Here is a 23,317-nt window from a genome sequence, read left to right as displayed (position 1 = left end):
ATGTATGAGATGGGACTACAGAACTTTGCAATAATTGCATTATACAGGTAAACATACGAATAAGGATATCCCTTTACAAAAACAACTAAAATCTTTTCCTTTCCTCATAAAAAAACATTCAACCTGGGTCCTGTTGCATATCAAATGACTGCTTTTAAACATAAGTCAGGTATCAGCTATCCAGAACTGAGTATTCAGAGACTTAAATGTTTGATTTTCTGATTCATATTTGATTTCAACTTTTATGCAACAGGAACCTGACCCACATTGGGTGCATTTATCAACTCTCGTTTTTTTTTTCGGCAAAAACAGGTTTTTTCCAAACGGCTTTCAGGGATTTTTTTAGAGATGATAAATGCAAAGCTGTTTTGATTATGGGGTTTGGAAAGCCTTTTTGAAAACCGCAAATTTGTGCTTTCCGAAATAGGTTTCAGCCAGAAACGTGTTTCTAGAAGCAATATAAACGCAAAACTGTTTTGAAATGACTTTGTACTGCGCGCACCGTATATGACCCACTCTCCTTGGGTCAAACGGCACAATGCAGCTGCACAGTGACAAGGCCAGTTTTCGTGTTGGCGATGAGTTGATAAACGCAACTTATTTTGGAAGGCATCTGTAAGGGGCTTTGGAAACGACCTTTGATAGTTGGTATGGAATGCTGTTTCAAACTGGGGAAAGATGATAAATGCAGCCATTGACCAACAAAACAGAGTTGCAGGGAGAGTGGGTGTGAGACACTCCAGAAGGCACGCAGTCTGCCCCAGAACCTGGGACACTTGCAGCAGATGTAAACCAAAAATTAGGATCAAGCGAGCTCTTGTGTTTTGCGTCACTGCATGGATCTACTGATGACAGTAGTAGATCTACCCCAAATTCTATGATTGATTTTGATGAATCTAAACACTGCCTACAATCAATTTCTTTCCTATCTACTAAACATGTAGGCAGGGTTCACCATGCTCCTAGCTTCACCTACAAAACTGTAACTCAGACTTTGCACATCACTGGATTCAATACTTTTTCAAGTAGTGTTTTTTTACTATAATGGTTGAAATAAAGATTTCAATGCTGCTGCAGATATGCCTGGAACCCTTTCATTATTGTCATTCTGCATATTCTTTTTCTTAAATTATTATCATTATCATTATAATTGTTTTACTATTGCTACTGTCATCATGTTGCACATTAATAGTAGTAGTAATACTGAATGTATTAACTATATTGTAATTATTAACATCATTGTCATTATCATAATTAACATTGATAATATCACTACCATTCGTATTATGATGATTGATCTGTCGTTCATATTCCAGGGTTGGAGTCCCCCCCATTTAGTCCCAGGGTCCAGAGTCCAGGGTCCAAGGTCCAGGGTACTGGCTATGATGTATGGAGCCATAAATCACCTGCTGGATCTCTTGGCTCATCTTAATGAGATGGACCGCTCCTGTTAACCCGTTGAGGACTGACTGATTTTGCTACAACACGCATTTCCCACAGACACCTGCCCGAGTTTACTCGTGACTCGTCCTCCACGGGTTAATATCATAGAGTGTAGGGCATATCTCTCCAGGATATTAACCCTAACACAAGTGTCCTAGCAACTTCGCACAAATGTACATGAAGCTGTGCCATATCATTGGTAGTTGTGCCGTACCATATTAACCTGTACCATGGAGCTGTCATGTTGCTCTTGATGGTTTTGGCTAGCTTGTTTGTTTGTGACTGTCTGCAAAAATGTGAATGTGCTCTATATCCTATTCTCTTGTGTCTACACTACTTGTGCAACCTCGACTTCCAGTTCACCACTGTCCTTCGAGTGTAACAATTTCTCAAATTCTTGCCACAACTTCTTACTCTAGGTCCAGTTTGATTACTAAAACAGCTCTACAATTTGGTATGATTTTTACTTTGATCTTTTTATATATAGACCCGGTGGTGTAAAGGGGAGAGAATTTTGACCTGATTGATCTTCATTTGCCGCCAACCTGCATAACATTCATTTGCAAACCATCACCAGTACACGCCTGCAAGTGCAGAGAATTGCCCGTCAGTTAATAGATGCATTGACACATAGTATGCATCGGTAGCAGTTCACTCCCGTCGAGCTTCTTTAGCTGCAGGCAATAATTTTCTAACTCAAAACTGATTAGCAATTTCACCTGATGAACAATATTTCAAATGGTATCCTGTACACTTCTATGGAAGAAAACAGCTACACAAAAGATACAGTTTATGCAGCAGCGGTGTAAAAATGCATAGCAAATTGCGATGCGACACCAGGAAAATTATTCCCTGAGTTTAGTGTGCACTTTCATAGAGATCAGTAAAAAAGCTCTACACAATTGGTAACAAGGATTTCCAAATTTATTCGAGTCGGGCCAGCCTTCCCATGGCACGGTCACCCCACACTACAATTGTCTATTCGGCCAACTTGAGCCTGAAACAGATTGCCCTCAAACCTGCATATCTAAGCAAACATACAGAACAAACTAAATCTCACCCTCATAATGATTGATCTTGAAGTTCTTCAGCTCGTGTTCGATGCGGACGGTGAGGCAGTAGCTGTTGTGATCCTCAGGATTCTGCCGTATTAGGTACATTCCCTCCTGGCGACCTGCTTCCTCGATTTTCTGCTTCGCTTTCGACAGCCTTCGCGATGAGACAACAGGAACAAAAACAGAGGAGAAAAAAAAAAATACACAGCACCAATAACTTTGTTGTTGGATTTGTAGGGTTCAGACATTTTTGGGGTCTTTCATTTGTTTTAACTATAAAGTCTTTGGTTCGTTTCACTTTTGTTTTCAGGGAATTGCCATGAACTGAAGATATAGCGCAAGTAAACATGAAGAGCAGAACAAGTGATGATTTTAAAAGATTACGCTGTGTGACGTTTCGGTGATGACAAATTATTTTCAGATGAATTGTGTGAATTTTGTTTTGAATTAGAACATTTACAAGCAAATGATCTAGTTAAATATGTAATTCTATGGACAGGCAAGAATTACTACTTTCCTGGCATGTAACAGAATTACCCAAACAAAGATAAACGTCATGTTATGCACCTGAAATGTCTTCTTTTCCCATTTTTCACTGACTAATATAATATTTTATTGCTGGACCATTTACAAAAGAAGTAATGTCACAAGGAAACAGAGGTGCAATGAAGTTTTTCTCCACACTAATTTGAAAAGTTGTCCATACATTGTAGGTTTTCCTCCTGAGTATGTGTGCAGGCGATTTTAGTCACAGCTATTGCTAACGCCGAAGAAGCGGCAGTAATTTATGTTGGTGACGTAGTTAGGGCAATTTGTCTATCGTATCTTGTTCCCAGATTAGATCACTAGTCTCTAGAAGTCATTACATTTCAGAGAAAGAGATGTAATTCAGCCATATCCTTTGGGATAGTGATCAATGTCAAAACTACCATTCACTATAGAGTTTTTAAACCTTTTACTTTGATAGTATTTAACCAACTCAATATATGTGAGTTTGGTTTAATACCCTCTTCAGACCAGAACCAATCTGCCACTTTCACTTTCTGCACATTTTTGTTGGTGTTGTGGTCACATTAAGACCGTTGCAAACACACAGCACATAGTCTGGGACTTAGGACCGCATGTGAAAGTTTGTCCATACAAGGGGGGTGTTTCATCAATTTACTCAGCGCTGACAAGTTGTCAGTCTCTGACAATTTTAGCAAAATTCTTGGTTTTGATTGCCTGAGATGCTCTGGTCACTGACTGTTACTATGGTGATTGTCAGAGACTGACAACTTGTCAGCGCTGACTGAATTGATGAAGCACCCCCCAGGTCACAGACTCACTGGCCTGAACTCAGGAAGGTGGTTTAAACTTAGACCATGGTACAAAATCTGTACCATAGTCTAAAACTAGCATGAAATGGGCATACTTTTGATGTATCCATCATTGCATGTTTGCTACTGGACATCTGTTGGCGTGCGCAATCTGTCAATTGTATTTATGCAGAAGAAATTGGCATAAACCATGGTTTTACTTGTACCACAATCGTGAATTCGGGCCCTTAGGTCAATTATGACTGTGCTCATCAGCCAGTGGGGTGCCACGCTCTTGTAGATGAGGTCTGATGTCTTCCCATAATTAAAAAAAAAAATGAATTAAAAAAAAAAATGTATTTCATCTCACTGGACCTCAAAAAACTTTGTACACGATAGGTACCAAATCTGGGCTGGGGTAAACAGAAGGAAAAAAAAAAAGGTTCAGAAGCACAGACTTACGGGATTGGTCCGTGACAGCGGTTTTTCACCAACTGGACAAGCGAGGGCGGTGCAATTCTCTCATTGAGGTAATGGTAGTAGTCAACGAGGAGTCTGTAGTAACCATCAATGAGACTCGCGAAGGACTTGGCCTCTTGTATTGTCTTCATTTCCAGGAACTATGGAAAAAATACCAAGAAGAAAAGACAGGGATAACATACAAATTCAAATCAGAGGAAAAACAGAACGAAGCCAACTAAACAGCATTCATATGAAATCTTTGACTGTACTAGATGCAAATTTTACAATATGCAGAAGTCTTTAGTTTGATTGAGGTATGAAACAAAAATTTATATGAAGAAAACTGCAAATATTGACCAATAACAAGGTGTTAAATAGACACGTACCAGTTTGCTGTCTTGTGGGCTTACAAATAACATGCACAGTAACGTCATAAGATACTGCCCATATAAATTATTTAATTTCCTCATTTGATTATCAATGCATCCCGTAAACCACAATATTTTCTCAGCATGAAATTTTCCCAATTTGGAGCTGACGTCCTTTTTCGCAGCATGAAATTTTGGTGAATTGTCACTTACATGTACATTCAATGCATTAAATACAGTAGACAAGACATTTTGCGAGTCTTGGCTCTTGAAAAATTCGCGAAATTAAAGGGGTTGAATAGTCTTGGTTGAGACCTAATTTCAGGTTTCTAACATTTTTTTGGTGCGATAATGAGAAACCTCTCATTAAATATGAAAAAAGCATGTAATTCTATGAGAAATGCAATGTTTATTTGATAAAAACTGGTTTTGAAATGGCTGAGATATCCAAAGAAGAGCGATTCTGATAAAGTGTGGGACCCACACTTCATTACGATCACTTTGTTTTACTTTGTTTTTAGATGTTTCAGTCATTCCAAACCCGATTTTCATCGAATAAACTTTGAATTCCTCTTAAAATGGTATGTTCTGTACTATATGTGTTTTCTTGGTTTCTTGCAAAAAGTTGGAAGTCCAATTCTTATCTCCACCAATACTGTAACCATCTCTTTAAAATGCACGTGAACATTCCTTTTCTTACAGTACTATTCATTTACATGATAGCCCTCGACTACAAAAGCACATATAACAATGTACAATGTATACATGTATGCGCTTTTGTGCAACGTCAGTCCAGGGCTATCATTTTGGGAACAGGCAGCATCTATGGTGGTTTTGAAGAGTTAATAAGAAAAAAAAATGAGGGAGTGTGAGAAAAACAAACTTTAAGGCACGGAGACTATTGGTCTTCTATATCTTAACAGTTTGAAGAATGTAATTTCTCGATGTCAGCTGTTACTACATACTGCCCAAATGTCTGAACTCCACCTGCGGACCATATTTTAAGGAAATTACAAGTATCAACGGAACCTGCACAGCTAGCAGCCAACCCTATTTGCAAAGTATGTGCAGGTACCTTCAGCAGCAGCGCCGCTAAATTTCAGGTTTTTTGTCACGAAGTCCTGATGTGAGGTCCATTAACTGTTGATGATAGGCCAATGCTTTTACGCTGAATTGCTTTGATTGGATTTCACTCTGGAGATTAATGAACATTTTACTCAGAACTAAACCCCAAGAAGAAAGGACACATAGGGATAACAACAACAACAAACAACCATAAGACAGAGTGAAACAAAACAAATCACAACAACAAAAGCCAGCATTCTCTAAATAAAGTTGATGCTCTCTGGAATCCCTGCTGATTGGCAAAAAAAAAAAACCAAAACAAACAAACCCCTCTCCATAATCCAACCTTGAAATGACCTATAGGTGACATTCATTAATCACTCAACCTCCTTCGTCTTGCCACGAAGTTAAAAAATGCTCCAAGTCTGTATAATCCAAATGCCTTGGGACAAGACATAACATGATACTGTAGTTCTGTCTGTGCCCATACATAATTTGTATTTAAGAACAATGAAAATTCATGAAATTTTGTGTACAAAATGAAAGGGGAGTGGTCAAAACTTACATCACACAAGTTGCAAATTTGTCTTACTTTCTATTAAGTTCTGTTATGATTTAAAAGTTGTTTTGTTTGTCTGATCTATTTTTTCAGAATTTTCACTTGATTTTATACTTCTGTGATTTTTCTCTTTTCATGCAAAGAAAACATATTACACATGGGTGAATCCTCCCTTTGATAGCACACGGGGAATTGCTATGAAGAAGATGCTTAACGTCCCAAATTTTCTCTCTTTTTTTTTTTGGTACAGATGTACAGCGAGTCCTTTATTAAGCACTGACTTCACGGAGCACATGAACACTTTGGGAAGAACGCAAAACTTGTGTAAAAAAAAATGGCAAAGTCCAACATTTACATTTTAGTCTGCAAAGTATCGCCAAACCAACAAAGGGATTTAATAGGAAGCTTCGTCAATTATTCCTGGGTGTCATTTTTGGTTTCAACGGTAATTTTAAAAAAACAAACTTTTATTTACTTTTTTTTTTTGGGGGGGGGGGGAGGGAGGTTGATGGGATGGCATGAGGGTACATTTATCAGCATTTGTGTGTCTACATTGTACATGTATGTGACAATTTATGTTTGCATGTTTACATGTTTGGGCTGTACTTTAAACAAAGGACAAGTACATTGTACATTGTACAAACTGGTGTTGTACTTTGAACTGAAGTACAAGGACATGTACACTGTACATAAAGGTATTAAATTTCTCAACACATCCTTGATTACTGATAGTTGCTCTGTTTGCTTGCTTTTGTGTTTCTAAAAATTGGAAGTACAGAGTTAATAACTCAGTTTATATAACTTCTCTTGGGTTAAACAGAAATTCCAGTATTTGTTGGCAAAATGACTTGAGTTTAAAAGAACTTTAAAACAAGAATAAAAAAGAGATACAAACTGTACACTATTAACGGGCACAGGTAAGAAGTTTATAAACATGGACATATAGTATGTTTTTAAATCCCATCTCCCCTTCTAGTGAGCCAATCCTTAGCTTGTCTCTTTACCTGTTGAGGTTGGTTTGATTTTCTACAACAAGTATTTCCCGTAGACACCTGCCTGAGTATTCTCGGGACTTGTTCTCAATGGGTTAAAAGTAGCTGCCTAGATTGTACCTTCAACTTCAAGGGGGAAAAAAAAAGAAGGTTATGTTACCCTTAAAAGAGGAAGTTGTTTTGATATCTTGAGATAGGGATGTGAATATTTGAGCAGAATTCTAGACAGATGGCACAAGAGGCATGGTCGCCTTGATGTCCGTAAATTATCTACCGCACTGTCCCTGAGGGTGCCCCAACATACCCCATCCTGTCACATGACGGTGAAACCCGTCGTCTAGAATGAATCCATATTTTGATCTGTATGCAGATTCACTGCATATTTGCTTTACCAGAAACATAATGACATTGTGCATTATCAATTATGATATTGGCACAGAGTCATTTTTTTAACCCGTTGAGTATGGTTTGATTTTGCTACATGTACAACACACATTTTCCATAGACGCTTGCCCGAGTATACTCGGGCCTCGTCCTCAACAGGTTAAAGTGTATTCCACAAGTGACTTTGATTATTTAAAAAAATTAAAAAAAAATTAAAAATAAAAAAAAAATCATTCGCTGTTTGGGTCTTTAGAATTGTTACTAAATAATTTTTGGTGAGTAAATGTTTATTACTATTTTCATTTGTAGAAAATCAAATGAATGAATAGTAATGGAAAAAATGAAATGAAGTTGAGTGAAGTCAAAGATGTTGGCCATGCACTTTATAGAGGTTAGACGTCACATGGTGCACATTTGCCCCCAAACATGCACAAAACATTCTTGAGAATATCTCAAAAAGTATTCAAACAGCTTGCTGATATGTCATAAATAATCGGAATAAGTCGTAAAACATATATATGCCAGGTATTCTCCAAGCTGTTGGGATTTGTTTTTGGTTTCACAACGATTTTGTGTGCATTCAGCACATCCTGGAAGGTTGTGCGCATATTACAAGGCTTTTGAGACATTTTCAAGAACAAATCATGAGTAAATCACAACCAAGTGGCTGGAAAACGTTCACAAAAATTAAGGGTCTACACACACACAATTTATACCACCACACATCAGTTTATGGCTGGTCATGAACTCAGAATAATTGGGGGGGGGGGGGGGCATTGGTAAGGGGAATAAACCAGACTCCCTCTTTGCCGGGGGAATAGGAAACAGCCTTAATGAGAATTATCTCTTCCACTTAATGTGGGTGATTACCTTTCAAGCCTGATATTTAGGATATAAATGACGTTTAAATCATGCATGCTCTTGGATGGATGGCATTTCTACCACAGGAGCCACTTTAGCACTCTTGCCATGGAATTTTTCTACAGAAACTGCACACCATTTCCCCATTTCTCAAACCAATTATTTCCCATTCAAACACAATCATGCTTTCTTTCAGCGAATACAGTGTACTTTCGCCAGACTAGCTGGAAATATTGACAATGAATTTATACAGAAACGTGCTGACCCAACAAGTATGCTTCCTTCTCAATGACTAATTTATGGTATTATTCCTATAGGTATCAGGGTAATGAGTCTTATTGAACTCGACCATTCCTTGAAAATCTTTGACAAATGCATTCAATACTTGGAATACCATTTACTTCCTCATCTGTTGCTATTAAACATTACGTCTGACAAGCCACGGGGAAAGTCTCATGCAAGCTTTCATTCAACAAATAGACCTATTCTGTAATGTATTCAAATTCTATGCATGATTTGTTCACACACACACACAAAAAAAATGCCCTTAACCTATTGAGGACGAGTCCAGAGTATACTCGGGCAGACTTGTGTCTATGGGAAATGCGTGGTGTAGCAAAATCAGCCCGTCCTCAATGGGTGAGCAACCACCAAGCTTGCCGGAGACTTGCCCAACCTAGCAATAACTACGCAAATTCCTGCCTATGAAGCTTAATGGGAGGGAGCAGGAGAACGAAATGCTTTGTTACTACATTAGGCTGTTCAAAAAGAACCATCCATCAATAAATTCCAAAAATGGTCCATCTTAGATTGAAAAGTTTGAAATAATCATAGAAGTCACCCAGAATGAGCTTTTCACTGCACAATGATTACTTGACACAATTCAGATTTACATGGGAATGGAACCCAAATATAATTTCAAACAAAAAAGGGTGTCAATGACATAAATGTTGTGTCGATTTGATGTACAGTTGCAGGATTCTGCTTCCAGCAGCCATAGGGATAGGTATGTTTGGTCAAGATAGTTGTGCAAGCAATTGAGTTTTTCGTGATACACTGACTGAACTTGAATGATTGAAATGAATGGTGTTGCCATACGTGACCACTATGCAAGGTAGCATTGAACAGTGCTTGCAGGCTAGCAACCAGAGTACCAACAGCTCGGATAGAGATTTGACCTGTGATGTAAAAGCATGTCATTGCTGTGAGCGCTCTAAACTTATCTACTAAAATGAAATAGATAAATACACACAGAAGTGATATCATTATTTTATTTAGTAAAACATTTCTGATTTTGTAAATACATTGTAGCACATATGTGACCGTGCACCTCAAAGCGAACATAAAGTCGCACACACTGATTTTGCGTGAGGACTGAAAATAAGTGAAATGGGTCAACCTTGCCGAACTTGACTTTTTCATATTTTCTGAAAGAGCGGGTCTTCTTTTACATTATGCTAAAATTTGGTATCATAAAACGGGCAGGAAAGTGTGTTTTTTAGCAGTTTATCTCGAACATTTTTGGTAGAATAGTGTGATAAGGTGTGTCTTTAGAATCCTTTTTTCATTTTTGAAAAACCTTGTCCACACTCTTCACTTTCAACTCTTAACTTTTGAAAGGATAGTGCTACTGCTTTGGAAGTTAGCATTAATTATGGACAGAATGTGTTAATGAGGCATGTCTAATTTCAGTTTAATCTGATAATCCCTTCATTGTTTTTACTCTGGTGGTTTACTTCCTGTTTTTTCCCATTCATCACACAGCCAGCACGGTTTGGTAAAGATTAAGCGCTTGAATAGACACTGTACTTCAGAGCCTCTTTTCTTAGTTCTCACTTTTACTGAGTTTGAGCTTTCTTTCCAATATTTAGATAGGTTAGGAGAGTCCATTTGATTTGAGTTATGCATCATTTTAAAGCTTAAAGTCTGCTCTTTCAGAATATGGTCTTAACTAAAAATTCATGTCTGGCGACTTTTTGTTTGTTTTGAGGTGCAGGGTCACATATATGCATTCATCATGCTGCCTCGCTTTAATTTTTTGTGATACATCAATCTTTTTATTCTTTTATTTTCATCTATTATCATTTCATATCTTGCTCTGATGTCTTCACTCTTTTGTTTTAATCAATAAAAATGGAAAAAAAAAGGACTGACAGCTTACACTCCCCTTTGAGGAACTATGTGATGTGTAGAGGATGAAGTCCCTAGCTTTACAGGGTACTGAAGCCAGGGGGTTAAACAATGGTGATTGTTATTGACATTCTGTGGTCTAATCCACTATCAAAGCCACAACACCTATTCTCTTCTTTTTGTTCTTCCAAGAGTGAATGGGGTCCTATCACTGTAATACATCTCTGTAGGATGCATGATGGTAACCCGTTCAATACTGAATTCTGAAATGTCCATATATAATACACAGGCTACCAGGTTCCAGTACGTAATGGGTTATAATGTTCTGGGGAAAGCATACAAACCTTTGAAAGATGACAAATCTTTCTTGCCTTTTTCTATCAGATTGAATAAAAATAATACTGTTTTAAGAATACTGCTATGTGTATTTGATTGTGCTGAATGGAGTTCCATTTCAGTACAACTCCACACCACATATCTCCATAGGCGCGGTCAGACTGGCAAAAGATCTAGAAGTTTTTAGATCATGAAGTCTTCGCAATCTTTTCTCATCCAGTTATGCTGGCAGCCAAACTTCTCAATCTTTGGATCGAGAAGTTTTGGTCATTAGTGTACACAGAATATGTATAAGGAAGAAGAAAGAGTGCGTCGTCTGATGGCTAGTGATTGTGATGTAACGATGAACTGCTTCGTAGGCACTGTCTGCAAACGGGTGGTGAACTAGTCATGTGACAAAGATCGCGAAGTTTCAGTTTCTAGCGGTCACACTTTGGCAAAAGATCGAGAAGTTTGGTGGGAATGGGGGAACATCTCTAGTCGGAGTGGGAAGTTTCGCAGGAACTTATGCGGGGAAAATATGCGGAAGTTTGCAGTCACCCTGGCAAAACTTTGAGACTTTAAAGATTGTGATGCCAAACCTCCTGATCCCTCGCCAGTCTAACTGGGCCTCATGTTACTTTTTATATCTTGAAAGGATGCAGCTTGCATTTTCCAGTAGTCAGAAATTTCGACAGCATTCGTCCACAGGTGCTATTTTCTGTTGGTGTGAGCGAGTGTCGCATTGCAGCTGTGACTCAATAGGCCGGCCAGCCAATGCATTCAGCAATTCACTTCAACATCAAAACAGCATGCATCAAATTTCGGCTCAGTCGCCCCGTACCCTTCAGCAGTAGTGGCGAGATATACAAGTTTTCCTTGAAGTGGAACTTTGTCCCATGAATGCTGTGGTACGCGCTCTGTCCTTCTTCCTGACTGCAACTATTAACCCGTTGAGGACAGGCTGATTTTGCTACAACACACATTTCCCATAGACACCTGCCCTCGGGGACTCGTCCTCAACGGGTTAAATGGAAACTCACCAAACTTTGGTGATAACAATCTCCTCACCTGGATTTCTGCACGCATCCTATTTTAGCTTCTGTACAGCTTTCCCCCTCTATTTCCAAATATCATACATAACATATCACAGACATATCTGCCATCATAGGAGCAGGACTACGTCAAACACAGAACAAGGCATTCAAAGTTCTCATTTGGCACTAGATTTGAGATTTTCCAAGAACTACACACAGCCATTCAATGAATCGGAGTGTAATTTCCTTCACAAGCACAGTCCTGTACCAATAACCCATTCCTTGAATTTGAATATTTATGATGCACTTTTCCCCAAGTCTCCTACTCCTCTCTCTGCTGCAAACTGTGAAATAAGGAAATATTGCCCCTATATGTGTTTTCCTTGTTGATCATTTCAGGTGTACGACAACCACACAATTGCTGGCTGCTATTGCCCAACATTACAAATGAGCCATTCTCCACTCACACTGCAATCTGTTTATGTTTTGTTTTTTTAACACCTTTCACTCTTCTTTTCTTCAAACTGTCTGCAGGTCAGATTGCTCTCCAAAACATTCTCAAACATCATTAATTCTATGAAATGGCTGATGAACACTATAGATGTAAGAAATGCTCTTCTCCTCTCTAAACTATTCAAAAATGCCTCTTTCAAAGGGATGGAACAGTTTTAGTTGAGAAGGGGAGTCAGATATTTACTTTTTACGAGATTACTAGGAACCACCTATACAAAATGCTAAAGACAGAGTTCACACAAATTCTATGAGGAATTGAAAGTTTATTTGAAGAAAATCAGTTTTGAAATGGCAGAGATATCCAAAATTAAAAGGATCAAATTAAAAGGTGGGACCCGTAGGACCCACCTTTTACTTGGACCCCTTTGTTTCGCTGTTATTGGATATCTCAGCCATTTCAAAATCGATTTTCACCAAATGAACTTTTAATTCCCCTTAGAATTGGTTGCTCTTTAATATTTCATATAGGTGGTTCATAATCATCTCATAAAAAGTTCAAACATGAATCTGCATCTCAATCACAACTACACCATACCTTTGTTAAAGTAAATTTTCTTCTACAGTTGTACAAGTACTTTGCACATCTACTACTTGTCGACAAGTCATGTGGTAATCAAAATGTATAGTCTTTTTTCCTTCCTCTTTTGACTGAAACTTTCATATTCTTTCAAGATTGTTCATCAAAATTGTTATACTTCCATGATATTGTGATTTCATATAACGCTTTGATAATGCATCCCCTAGCTCCAGTAAGGAATGTGTTAAAGAATACCATTGAACATGGTATATCATTATAAAAGGCACAAAACTGGCAGAATTATAAATGCAACAAATTCTGTAAACACCATTGATTACTTCTTGAGGTTTTTACTCTCTGCAAAGAAATCATAGCCATGCCATATTTTACTGTTTGTGCCATTGCATGAAGTAAAGATAGACAAATAATAAATAGTCTTCCTTAGCATTCATGGGCATCCAAATTGTACAATTGTAAAGGCCTTGATTATCTTCTCTATTTATTGCTCTCTCCATCTCTCTCTCTCTCTCTCTCTCTCTCTCTCTCTCTCTCTCTCTCTCTCTTTCTCTCGGTAAGACAATTTTTGTACTTACTTACTAACTTACTTTTTGTCCTTACAAACAAAAGCCAAGCCAGGTAAATGCCCTCCAGGTCAACCTCAAAGCCCTATCCCCTCCACCCCCCCCCCCCCCAGCAACGAAGGCTCTGTACCTGTATAAATGGCCCTCTCTTTTTAAAGAGATGGTATAGTTCTGAAATATGACTAAGCATACAATTCTAAGAGGAACCTTATTTGATCAAAATTGGTTTTGGAGTTGGCTGGGATTATATCCAGAAATAGAGAGGTCCTAATAGAAGGTGGGTCCACCTTTCATTACGACTTTGTTTTGCTTTTTTTTTTTTTGATATCTCAGCCATTTCAAAACCAATTTTCATCAAATATATACAAAACTTTGAATTCCTCTTAGAATTGTATGCTCTTTAATATTCCGTTAGTGGTTTCTGATTGTCTCGCAAAAGGTTAAAATCTGAATCCCCTGTCCCAACCAAACCTATACCATTCCTTTAACATCAGACAACACACCTGACATCATTTCCTTTGTGATATTTTAGAATATAAACCTCTATATTGACAAATCGTAAAACAATACCATTGATGTCTGTTCCCCAATATCTACAAAAGCCTGAAAAGAGACTAATAATTGCCCGTCATGAGAGATGCTCTTTATATTAAAATCAGGGCCTACGCACTCTCTGCAACCGGGTATCACCTTCCTTTTTCCCTCAAACAGATGCTAAATTTAGCATCCAATGACACTCCCCACAGGTGGAAAAAATCACAGAGAGCTAATTCGGTTCTTACTCCACTGATTACCTTCAAGGGATCATCTGACACTGCACCTATACCATACAGCGCTCTACATCCTCTGCCCCCTGATTCGGCAGGTACAAGGCACTATGGAAGGCCACCTGAAAAAATAGTGCCCAATTTCTTTGTAGAACGTTCTTTCATTATCATATGAAAGACAGTGGGTCCTTTTCAGATGGGCAAAAAAAAAACAACATCAGCTTGCCATTCTTTATCAAAGCATACTCAGAAATGCGCCACATGCTATTCAAGTATTACATTTTCTGAGTACGAAAAGCATACCAGATTCACGCTGCTCGCTGTTGTGATGATATTGAAGTATTACATTTTTCTGGGTACGAAAAGCATACCAGATTCATGCTGCTACTTGCAGAGTTTGTTTGCAAAAACCGATAGGTCCATTTTTGAGGATTTTGAAGTACGGTCTCCATCATTAAGTACGAAATGATATCTTTTAAATGATATATTGGTCACTACATATAAAGGTACATTTTTGAAGTTATTGTCAAAAGAAGCAAAAATTTTCTTATTATTCTCCTTATTTTTCTTGACCTTTAATCGCAAATATCTCCATATGACAATTTTGGACTTATCGGTTTTTGCGAACAAACTCTTCACTTGTACATGTTTCTAAAATCATGTTCGGCAGGTTGTTGTCTGTTGGTGTCTTCTGATTGATATTTGCTCCACTGTGGATACCATGTGCGAGTTGTGTCTGAATAATTTACCGTCTTTGATACATGATTAAGGAGATGTGTTCAGGGGCCCTACAGCTTGTATTGACTATCTATTCACTTCCATTAGGTTGCATGTATGATACATAACCGACTCTTGCATAGGCCTAATGAGTGTTTCAAAAGTCGTGCGTTTGATCAGACTGTGGCATTTCGTTTGGGATGGGATGCCGTCTGCTGCTAGCACCTGCACAGGAAAGTCGGAACACTTCCCCAGTCTCATGAAAAATTCAATTGAAGGGAAGATTTGGGATCGGTTGAGATGGTGCTTCCTATCTTTATAATTATTATCATCTTCTTTTTCTTGTTTTTTTTTTTTTTTGAGAGAGAGAGAGAGATAATGAGGAACTATCTACAAAATATCAAAGAGCACACAAGTCTAAAATAAAATCAGTTTATCAGTTTATTGATGAAAACTGGTTTGAAAAGGCTGAAGTATCCAAAAATAAAGTGGTCCCCATATAAAGTGGGGAAGCCCTTCATTGCTTCATCATATGCTGAGAACTCTAGACAGCACTATGGAAAAGCACTTGAGGAAAAAAGAAAGAAAAGGAGGAGAAGAAGACGAAGAAGAAGAAGAAGAAGAAGAAGAAGAAGAAGAAGAAGAAGAGGAACAAGAAGAACAAGAAGAAGAAGAAGGAGAAGAAAAGAGGCTCCTGCAAGCCATCAGCAAGAATAAAAACAGTTTCAATGTTGTCCAAATTACCTTCACCCAAAAATGTCTTGGCTTGTTTGCATGCATTTGTTTTTGAAGTACTGCAAAAAGGCAAACAAACAGCAGAATAATATCTGAGTTTTTAACTCAAAATTCAACATTTATATCCATTAGGCCCTACATATTACAGTTTCAAATCCACATGTTTTTAACTATGAAAAAAAAAAGTTTCAATGTTGTCCAAATTACCTTCACCCAAAAATGCCTTGGCTTGTTTGCATGCATTTGTTTTTGAAGTACTGCAAAAAGGCAAACAAACAGCAGAATAATATCTGAGTTTTTAACTCAAAATTCAACATTTATATCCATTAGGCCCTACATATTACAGTTTCAAATCCACATGTTTTTAACTATGAAAAAAAAGTTTCAATGTTGTCCAAATTACCTTCACCCAAAAATGCCTTGGCTTGTTTGCATGCATTTGTTTTTGAAGTACTGCAAAAAGGCAAACAAATGGCAGAATAATTCGAAATTAAACATTTTAATAATCCATTACATATCAGAGCTTTAAACCCACATGTATGGTCAATTGCTCAGGGCAAATCTAATCAGGCTCAAATCAAAACGTGCCCCCTCCCCCCCCCCCCCCAAAAAAAAGCACCACAAAACCAGAAAACTAACAAACAAAAACACATCACTTTCATATGAAAAACAAGTGGGGGAAAATCTATAATATTTCAATTTCAGTCAGTCAAACAAAAGCATGTGAAGGATGCACTAACAGTCACATGCTCAGTACCCCTTTTGGCCCCATCCTCCTCCACTATTCATCAATCACGAACTTCGTATCAAGTCACAATCATGAATCAATTATTTTTATCCTTATGATCAGAAATGTCACCATTAGAGGATTGTTAAAAGGGGTCAAGTTCTCTTCCCCAACCCTAAAAAAAAAAAAAAGACCCGAGAGTGGTCTATAAACTGTCAAATTTACAGGGGAAATAGCTCCTTGTGATGCCAAAAAGTGTCTATGACATGCTTTTATTTGTATTTCACTAATACAAAGAAAAGAATTATATCGCATGGTTGTTACGGCATCAATAGTTTATGGCATTTCAGAGTCTAGAAAACTGTGTGAAGTTCGATAATATCCTGGTTTATTAAATGTAATTTAGTGATCATTCATAACTGTGAAATGAAACTAATTTCTTCTGTGACAGTTCTTTTTTTGTTTCCAAATAAAGTAGATCCTATTGTTTTCATCCATACAACTGTGTAAACAAACATGGTATGACACTGTTTCACCATAGGCAGAACAATCTGTTGACACTTTTTTTTCCCTGAAATGTTTTTCTTGTTTTGCCTAATTACCGCAACCGCACAGAGGCTTTAAAACACGTATTGTGATACCCGCTGATGGTCCTCAAATGATCATGGCTCGGCAGTCTTCTCCTCTTACACGGCCGTATCAATTTCAAGAGCCTTTCTACTTGTGATCAAGTCTGACATTTCAATGCAATTCAAGCATCCCCCTGATTTCCGTGTGTCCGCTCATCAGACTTGCCCCATTACCATCGGGCACCGAGCAAAACAGAGTCCCCCAAAAAACATCTTCAGGAGCTTTCACATTGGAAATACTGTGATTTAAGTAGCTGTAATAACTACCACAGTAATTTGATTACACCATTCTCACTCACCAGATACCATGGTAATAGATACATGTATACTGTGGTATTTCAATTGGTTTTGTTCTTATTCGCGAAATACAGGCATATTTCTAGCCAAGCATTGCGTACATGCTGGTATCTCCCAACGTGAAAATACACAAAGTGTGTCGGGTCATATGTGAGAATTTAAAGAACTCCCCTGATCATAGACAATGAGTGAATATTTTGTGACATAATTCCCACTCAAATCTTGCATACTACAATTTGTGCAAAGTATGAATTGCCGCCCTAATGTGGTGTATTTGCGTTCACATTATGAAATGTCATGCAAAATACTGTAAAAGTGGATATTTTAGTGTGATTAACTTTTCACGCCTTGGCTGGGCAAGGTTAATCTCACATTTTTCATTCTGCAGAAAATGTAAAAAATGTCATGAAAAATCTGTCCCCAAATCGGAATGACACTTCACTCAAATCTCTCACTGAGAGCCAACATACTGATGGTAAAAAAAAAAAAAAGTGTTGTCAATCTAGGACATACATGTTGTACATAGCAATTCTACGGCTTATGAAAAATTTTATGTATATGACACAAACAATAATATCCGAAAACAATGAGCTCAAATTAAAAGAATAAGAAACTCTGCCAAATCAAACAGCAATGAATCGCAACCCATAATAATGAAAAAGATGTGCAACAAACCTAAGAAATTCAATTTCTGGGATTTGTTTGAATGAACTGTCTAAATTTCCTCATTGTGAACTCTTACCAACAGTTTTACTGCTCTTTCTGCGGTCACTGAATTCATGTTTATTTTGCAGGGAAATTCCCTTTTATTGGGTGGGAGTTTACGCACTATAACAGGAATATTCATTATTACGTCTCTCATCCGGCCAGGTGAGATAGCACTTTATTCCTCTGAAACTCCAGTACAGGAATCTCCAAACCTTTTTTTAAAGGCCTGGGGTACTTGCTGAATGCGCTAGCAATGAGTGCACTCACATTCGAATTACCAGTCATATTTAAATACCATTGCAATTCGTTTGCACTGTTCTCATTGGCAGAATACCATGCAGCATTTCTGGTATGCACTACACTTGTCCATATCTCCAAGGATTACGACAAAAGATTTGTTATGAATGTTGGGTCACATGTGAAATGGATACATAATGTACCATACTGTACAATACTATTATTTCGCGAAACAACTTGCTTGCACACACACATTTCGCAGAAGGTTAGAAAAATTTACTAACACCTTCGATGACTACGGTTGATGCACGGTGTACGATTAGGATTGTGATTCTGCCTCCGATTTTATTGTAGATAAATTCACACCACCAAAGTGTGAAAAAAAAATGGAGCTTTGAAGGGAACTCTACGTCTACAAAGAGTCCTGTGCTTAAAAGAAAGAATGACAAGAAAAGGGTTTTATACACTGCACACCTCTGTACATTCTAGGACTTTCAAATGGGAAGTGCACATAATCTACCAAAGTGTGCCCTGTAGGGTCCTATCATTTTCACACTATGGCAGCAAACATGATTAAATGCACAAAATTCCAGGAATTTTACCTTCTGGGCATAAATACTTTAAAGGTAGGGGATACCTTTAACAGACCTCCAAAAATGCAGCAAAACATTAAATATGAACCTCAGGGGACTTGTTTAGGTCACTGCTGAGAAATTTGGAAGTCAACAGTTACAATGTATCTACAATTTGAATAATGCACAAAACTCAACTACTCAGTAGTTCTGTGTGTCAGCCACACTAGCCTTTTTGTTGCAGTCTTCTGTATTTTTTATCTATAAACACAAATCTAAAAGTATAAGAGCTGATGTAATAACATATAGAGTGTGTGGCAAGAATGTATATAGAAATGTTTGTAAGTTTTCAGTGATGAACTTTCTTCACAAAATATACATGATGGACACACATGCAGTGCATGGGTCTGCAAAGGTAGCCTAGTAATGTACTGGAATTTACGGTGAGCCCCGAAAAAAATTCAATTCAAAATCTAACGGTCAATACAAATGTACTAAATGTTACCTTCCACATTCAATACTTTATGGGAGATTCTAAAATGATACTCTCTTCAACATACCACTGTATTTATACAACTCTTCATTTAAGGCATGCAAATGGGATTCCCTACCTTTAATACCAGGCACGAGACAACGAGTGGACTCCTTCGGAACTACACGTACACTTTCCTTTTCTCAGAACAGACCAGCAAAAAACCTACACTCTACATTCAATAACAACCATGTAGTTGCAAAAGAATGTAGTTATACACAATCATACATTGTACAAATTACTATAATAAAAATAAAACATTATTAAAGGAAAGTAAATTATACAGACAGGATACAGAAACAAAGACACAAACTACACAACACACACAAGAACAGGCAATTAATCTAGAGAAACTTATTATTCTGACCAACAAAACACAGGGATGCCAAGTTCAAACAAATTTTTTGAGTGAGATTTTCATGACTCGGCATATCGGGCGAGCGAATCTAAAGAAATCAATACCAGTATTCTCTTTTTCTCCTCTCTGAGAAGGTAATGAGTGAAATAATCAATCAGATCACTAAACTGTGAGATGATCAGATCGCTGAAGGCAAACTGGTATTCTTTGTTCATGCTTTCCTTTGCCCATTTTTCGCATGATACTCGGTAGACCGCACACTGCAGCTATGCTGGCAAGGAGCTGGCTTGGCCTAAAGTTGACTGGCATCATATGTGTAGTAGCTATTAACTTCAGTACAAGTGGAGTCCAAACTAATTACAATAGTTGCCAGCAACTGTAAGTCAGGAACTGTGAGAATGATCCTGTAGTTGGCTTTAAATACTTTATATCAGAGTTACAATAAACATTCATAATCACAAGATTTCTTGCGGTTCAGTCACAGAGTCACATGTGATGCTCATTGACAAAAATTACAAGGCATACTACATATATACTTGTACATGATGTAGGCCCTACTCGTATCACTGATAACCACAATAGCATAAAAGGAGCTCATAGTTGAGAAGCAAATTCACTCATGAATCTCTGATAGTGGTGATACTCAATTACAAGTTCACTGAGTGAGCACAGCTTTTATCTCTACCATGCAATAAAAAAAGGAAAAAAAATGTAGACACTTGAATATTTCCAAACACTTTGCACTGTTCAGTTGGGGTGATACCTTTAATGGTCCACCTTGATAATCATTTGAGAAACTTCGTCAAAAACTTGGGGTTTTCAGCCAGTAAGGCCGAGCAGATACATTTTGTACCTCGTCGTCCACCAGCCAAAAGTGGGTAAATATTGAAGGATCACGTCGAGAGCCTGCAAAATATCCCCACAATTGAAATTGAAGGTATCAAGGCAGAGAACCATTTCTTTTGACAGGCAGGTATAATTGGAAACTAAAGGCGAGAGGGTGGAGAGGGCAAGGGAGGCAGGGAGGAGGGAAAGTGGATATTGATACATGGCAAAGAAGACGTCTCCCTGGATGGCACTGACTCTGGCCCTTTTCATACTGCTTGAAAGAAAGGAATTAATAATCTGATTTAACCCTTTCACACCCACCAGTTTGATGACAACACTCTCTTTGTGGAACAGATCTCACCCAGAGCATGCCAGTTGGGGAAACAAATCCCATTCCTGCTGATGATTAATTGACATAACCTGACATTTACAACTCTGCGAAATGTACGCCACTCACTCCACCACTGAGGATGCACTTCAAGCAAGTCTCGTTGCCACGGTAGCCAGCGGAGGTCAAGGTGGATGCACGTGATATTTGCACCCTGGGCTTTAACAACATTTCTGAACGCGGAAAATACATACAACGTGCAGATCCTTTGGCATGGTGGCATTCTTAGTATTCAATTTTTATGAGTTGTTTCTTGAAATACGTACGTTTACTGACCTTAACCATCTCATAACAAGTTGGTCTAATTCAAGAAACATCTAATAACAAGTTGGTCTAATTTAAGAAACTGTTCTGGAGGCAAGCTACTACCTGTACCTGTGATGTCTTCTACACATTCACCTGATCCTGAATATCAGTGTTTTGTTGTTGTTATTTCTGAAATAAAACTAAAGAATGGTCCATGAAGTCGAGGCAACTCTCCTTTGGTGCTGATGTAAATGTCGCACCTTTTGCAAAATTACATACTAAGAAGACACTGACATCTAAACCATCAAAGAGGAACCTGGATGAGAAATCAATAGCATACATAATGTGATGACAAAAGGCAATCTACAGGACCTTCATCTTTAATCCCAATCATCAGTTACAGAGAAATTGATGGCAAACTCACATTGGTATGCAACTGGCAGAAGAAAAATATCTTTGATTGCATTATTTATTGTCTTGTACAATGCCATAAACTTTCCATTAGTTTTACAGCCTAGGCAAATTTGTGGATGTATTATTAAAGTGAAGAGTTATATCTTTTTGTTCTTTCCTTATCTCCCCTTTAATACATTTGTGTGTCCTAAATGTTTTGCACTCCTTCGGGAGGGCCCCGGAATTGCACAAACTATTCCTATCTTTACACTGAAAGTTTGTTCTTTTCCTATTGCTGCGACACCTCCGTCGATATTGCATGAGTCAAGAGTCAAGAGTCAAGAGTCAAGAGTCAAGGTCCGACTGGTTCCATCATGCATTCAGATTTGCAAAACCCTGTCTTCTCTTTTAAATGTGAACGGGAATCGCTGAGAGACTGAAACTCACTCCACAGCAGGAATGTCTGGGTGACTGGTGTCACTTTGACTTGGAGCGTTTCACACTTCTGAGAAGATGCAGGCCATAAAATTGTGTTAGTGTCAATGGCCTGTATTCTCAAATGTTTGTTAAGTGCAGTATACATACATATATTAGGTGTGGCTGTCGTTCTCATCGAGGTATGAATTCCTAGGCATAATATGAGTGAACACTATCCATGACAAAAACTAGAAGATTCATGGTCTAAATATAAAAACTGTGCATGTCACAGCCTAAACTTGAGCATCTAATTGATACAGCACATTATCACAAGTGACACTCAAAGGCACCATTTAATTCTGTTGCCTGTAACTTGCAAAATTAAAGCAACATGGTACTCAAGCTACAAAAAAAGACTGTAGTTTAGGCTTACACAATGCAGCTAAAGATTAACTTGCAGTTTTAAACTTTTAAATGGTAGGGTAAATTTCTGATTTACAGCACCTGTGTATAAACGTATCCATGCATTTATCATGACTATCATATCATGAAATAGACAGTGTATAATACGTACTGTTTTTACCCAGTTCATAAATATTACACTGTACAGACAAAACAAACTAAAAAACCTCCTGTCCCCAAAGAAAGTTGAAATCATAGTTTATGCCCTAGATTGTTTCCAGGTTGATTCTTTTGCTTTGAGTTGTTGTTTTCTCTCTCTTTCTTTTTTTCTTCAGGGAGGTTGGGTGGGTTGACTTACAATCAATCAATTCTTTTTAAATCTATATTATGGTAGCCGATGGCATGCAGTGTACAAACAGCATCAGCAATAAAAAAAAAGATGAATTTGATAGACCAGCAATGTTGAACAGACTGCAACAAGAGGAGGAGGAGGAGGAGGAGGCTTGATGAATTCAATCAAACTGTTGAGGGTATCTGAAATTGAATCCATGGTCAGACCGGGAAGCAGTTAATCTAAAAAGTCGGTCAACTTTTATGCAAATGACACACGATACAAAGTTTGTGTACGCCGGTGTTTACATTTTCTCCCCCATTCCCTTCCCCCCCCCCCCCCCACCAAAAAAATAAATAATAATTAAATAAATAAAAACAGAAGGAGAAAAAAAAATTAAAGAGATATAAAACATATAATGCACTTGTACAAAAATTGTGGGTTGTAAATGAG

At 37.9% G+C, this 23,317-nt stretch overlaps 1 protein-coding gene across 1 annotated transcript in view; it reads right to left on the bottom strand.

Annotated features, from left to right (window-relative positions):
- The window catches only part of LOC139714133 (tyrosine-protein kinase JAK2-like), a gene marked incomplete at its 3' end in the record, with an annotated part of 32,102 nt that extends 20,081 nt beyond the window's left edge, over positions 1-12,021 (bottom strand). The window contains exons 1-3 of the mRNA XM_071625855.1: positions 12,004-12,021; positions 4,259-4,416; positions 2,504-2,652 (exon numbers count right to left, since the gene is read on the bottom strand). Of these exons, the coding sequence (XP_071481956.1) occupies positions 2,504-2,652; positions 4,259-4,416; positions 12,004-12,021 (325 nt within the window). The remainder of the gene's footprint in view (positions 1-2,503; positions 2,653-4,258; positions 4,417-12,003) is intronic.
- Between the last annotated feature and the right edge of the window lie 11,296 nt (positions 12,022-23,317).

The sequence above is a fragment of the Diadema antillarum genome, unplaced genomic scaffold (genome assembly GCF_040938485.1).
Source record: "Diadema antillarum isolate AM-2024a unplaced genomic scaffold, OU_Dant_1.0 seq00002172_RagTag, whole genome shotgun sequence".
Classification (NCBI taxonomy): Eukaryota; Metazoa; Echinodermata; class Echinoidea; order Diadematoida; family Diadematidae; genus Diadema; species Diadema antillarum.
This window is presented reverse-complemented; position numbering and strand designations above follow the sequence as displayed.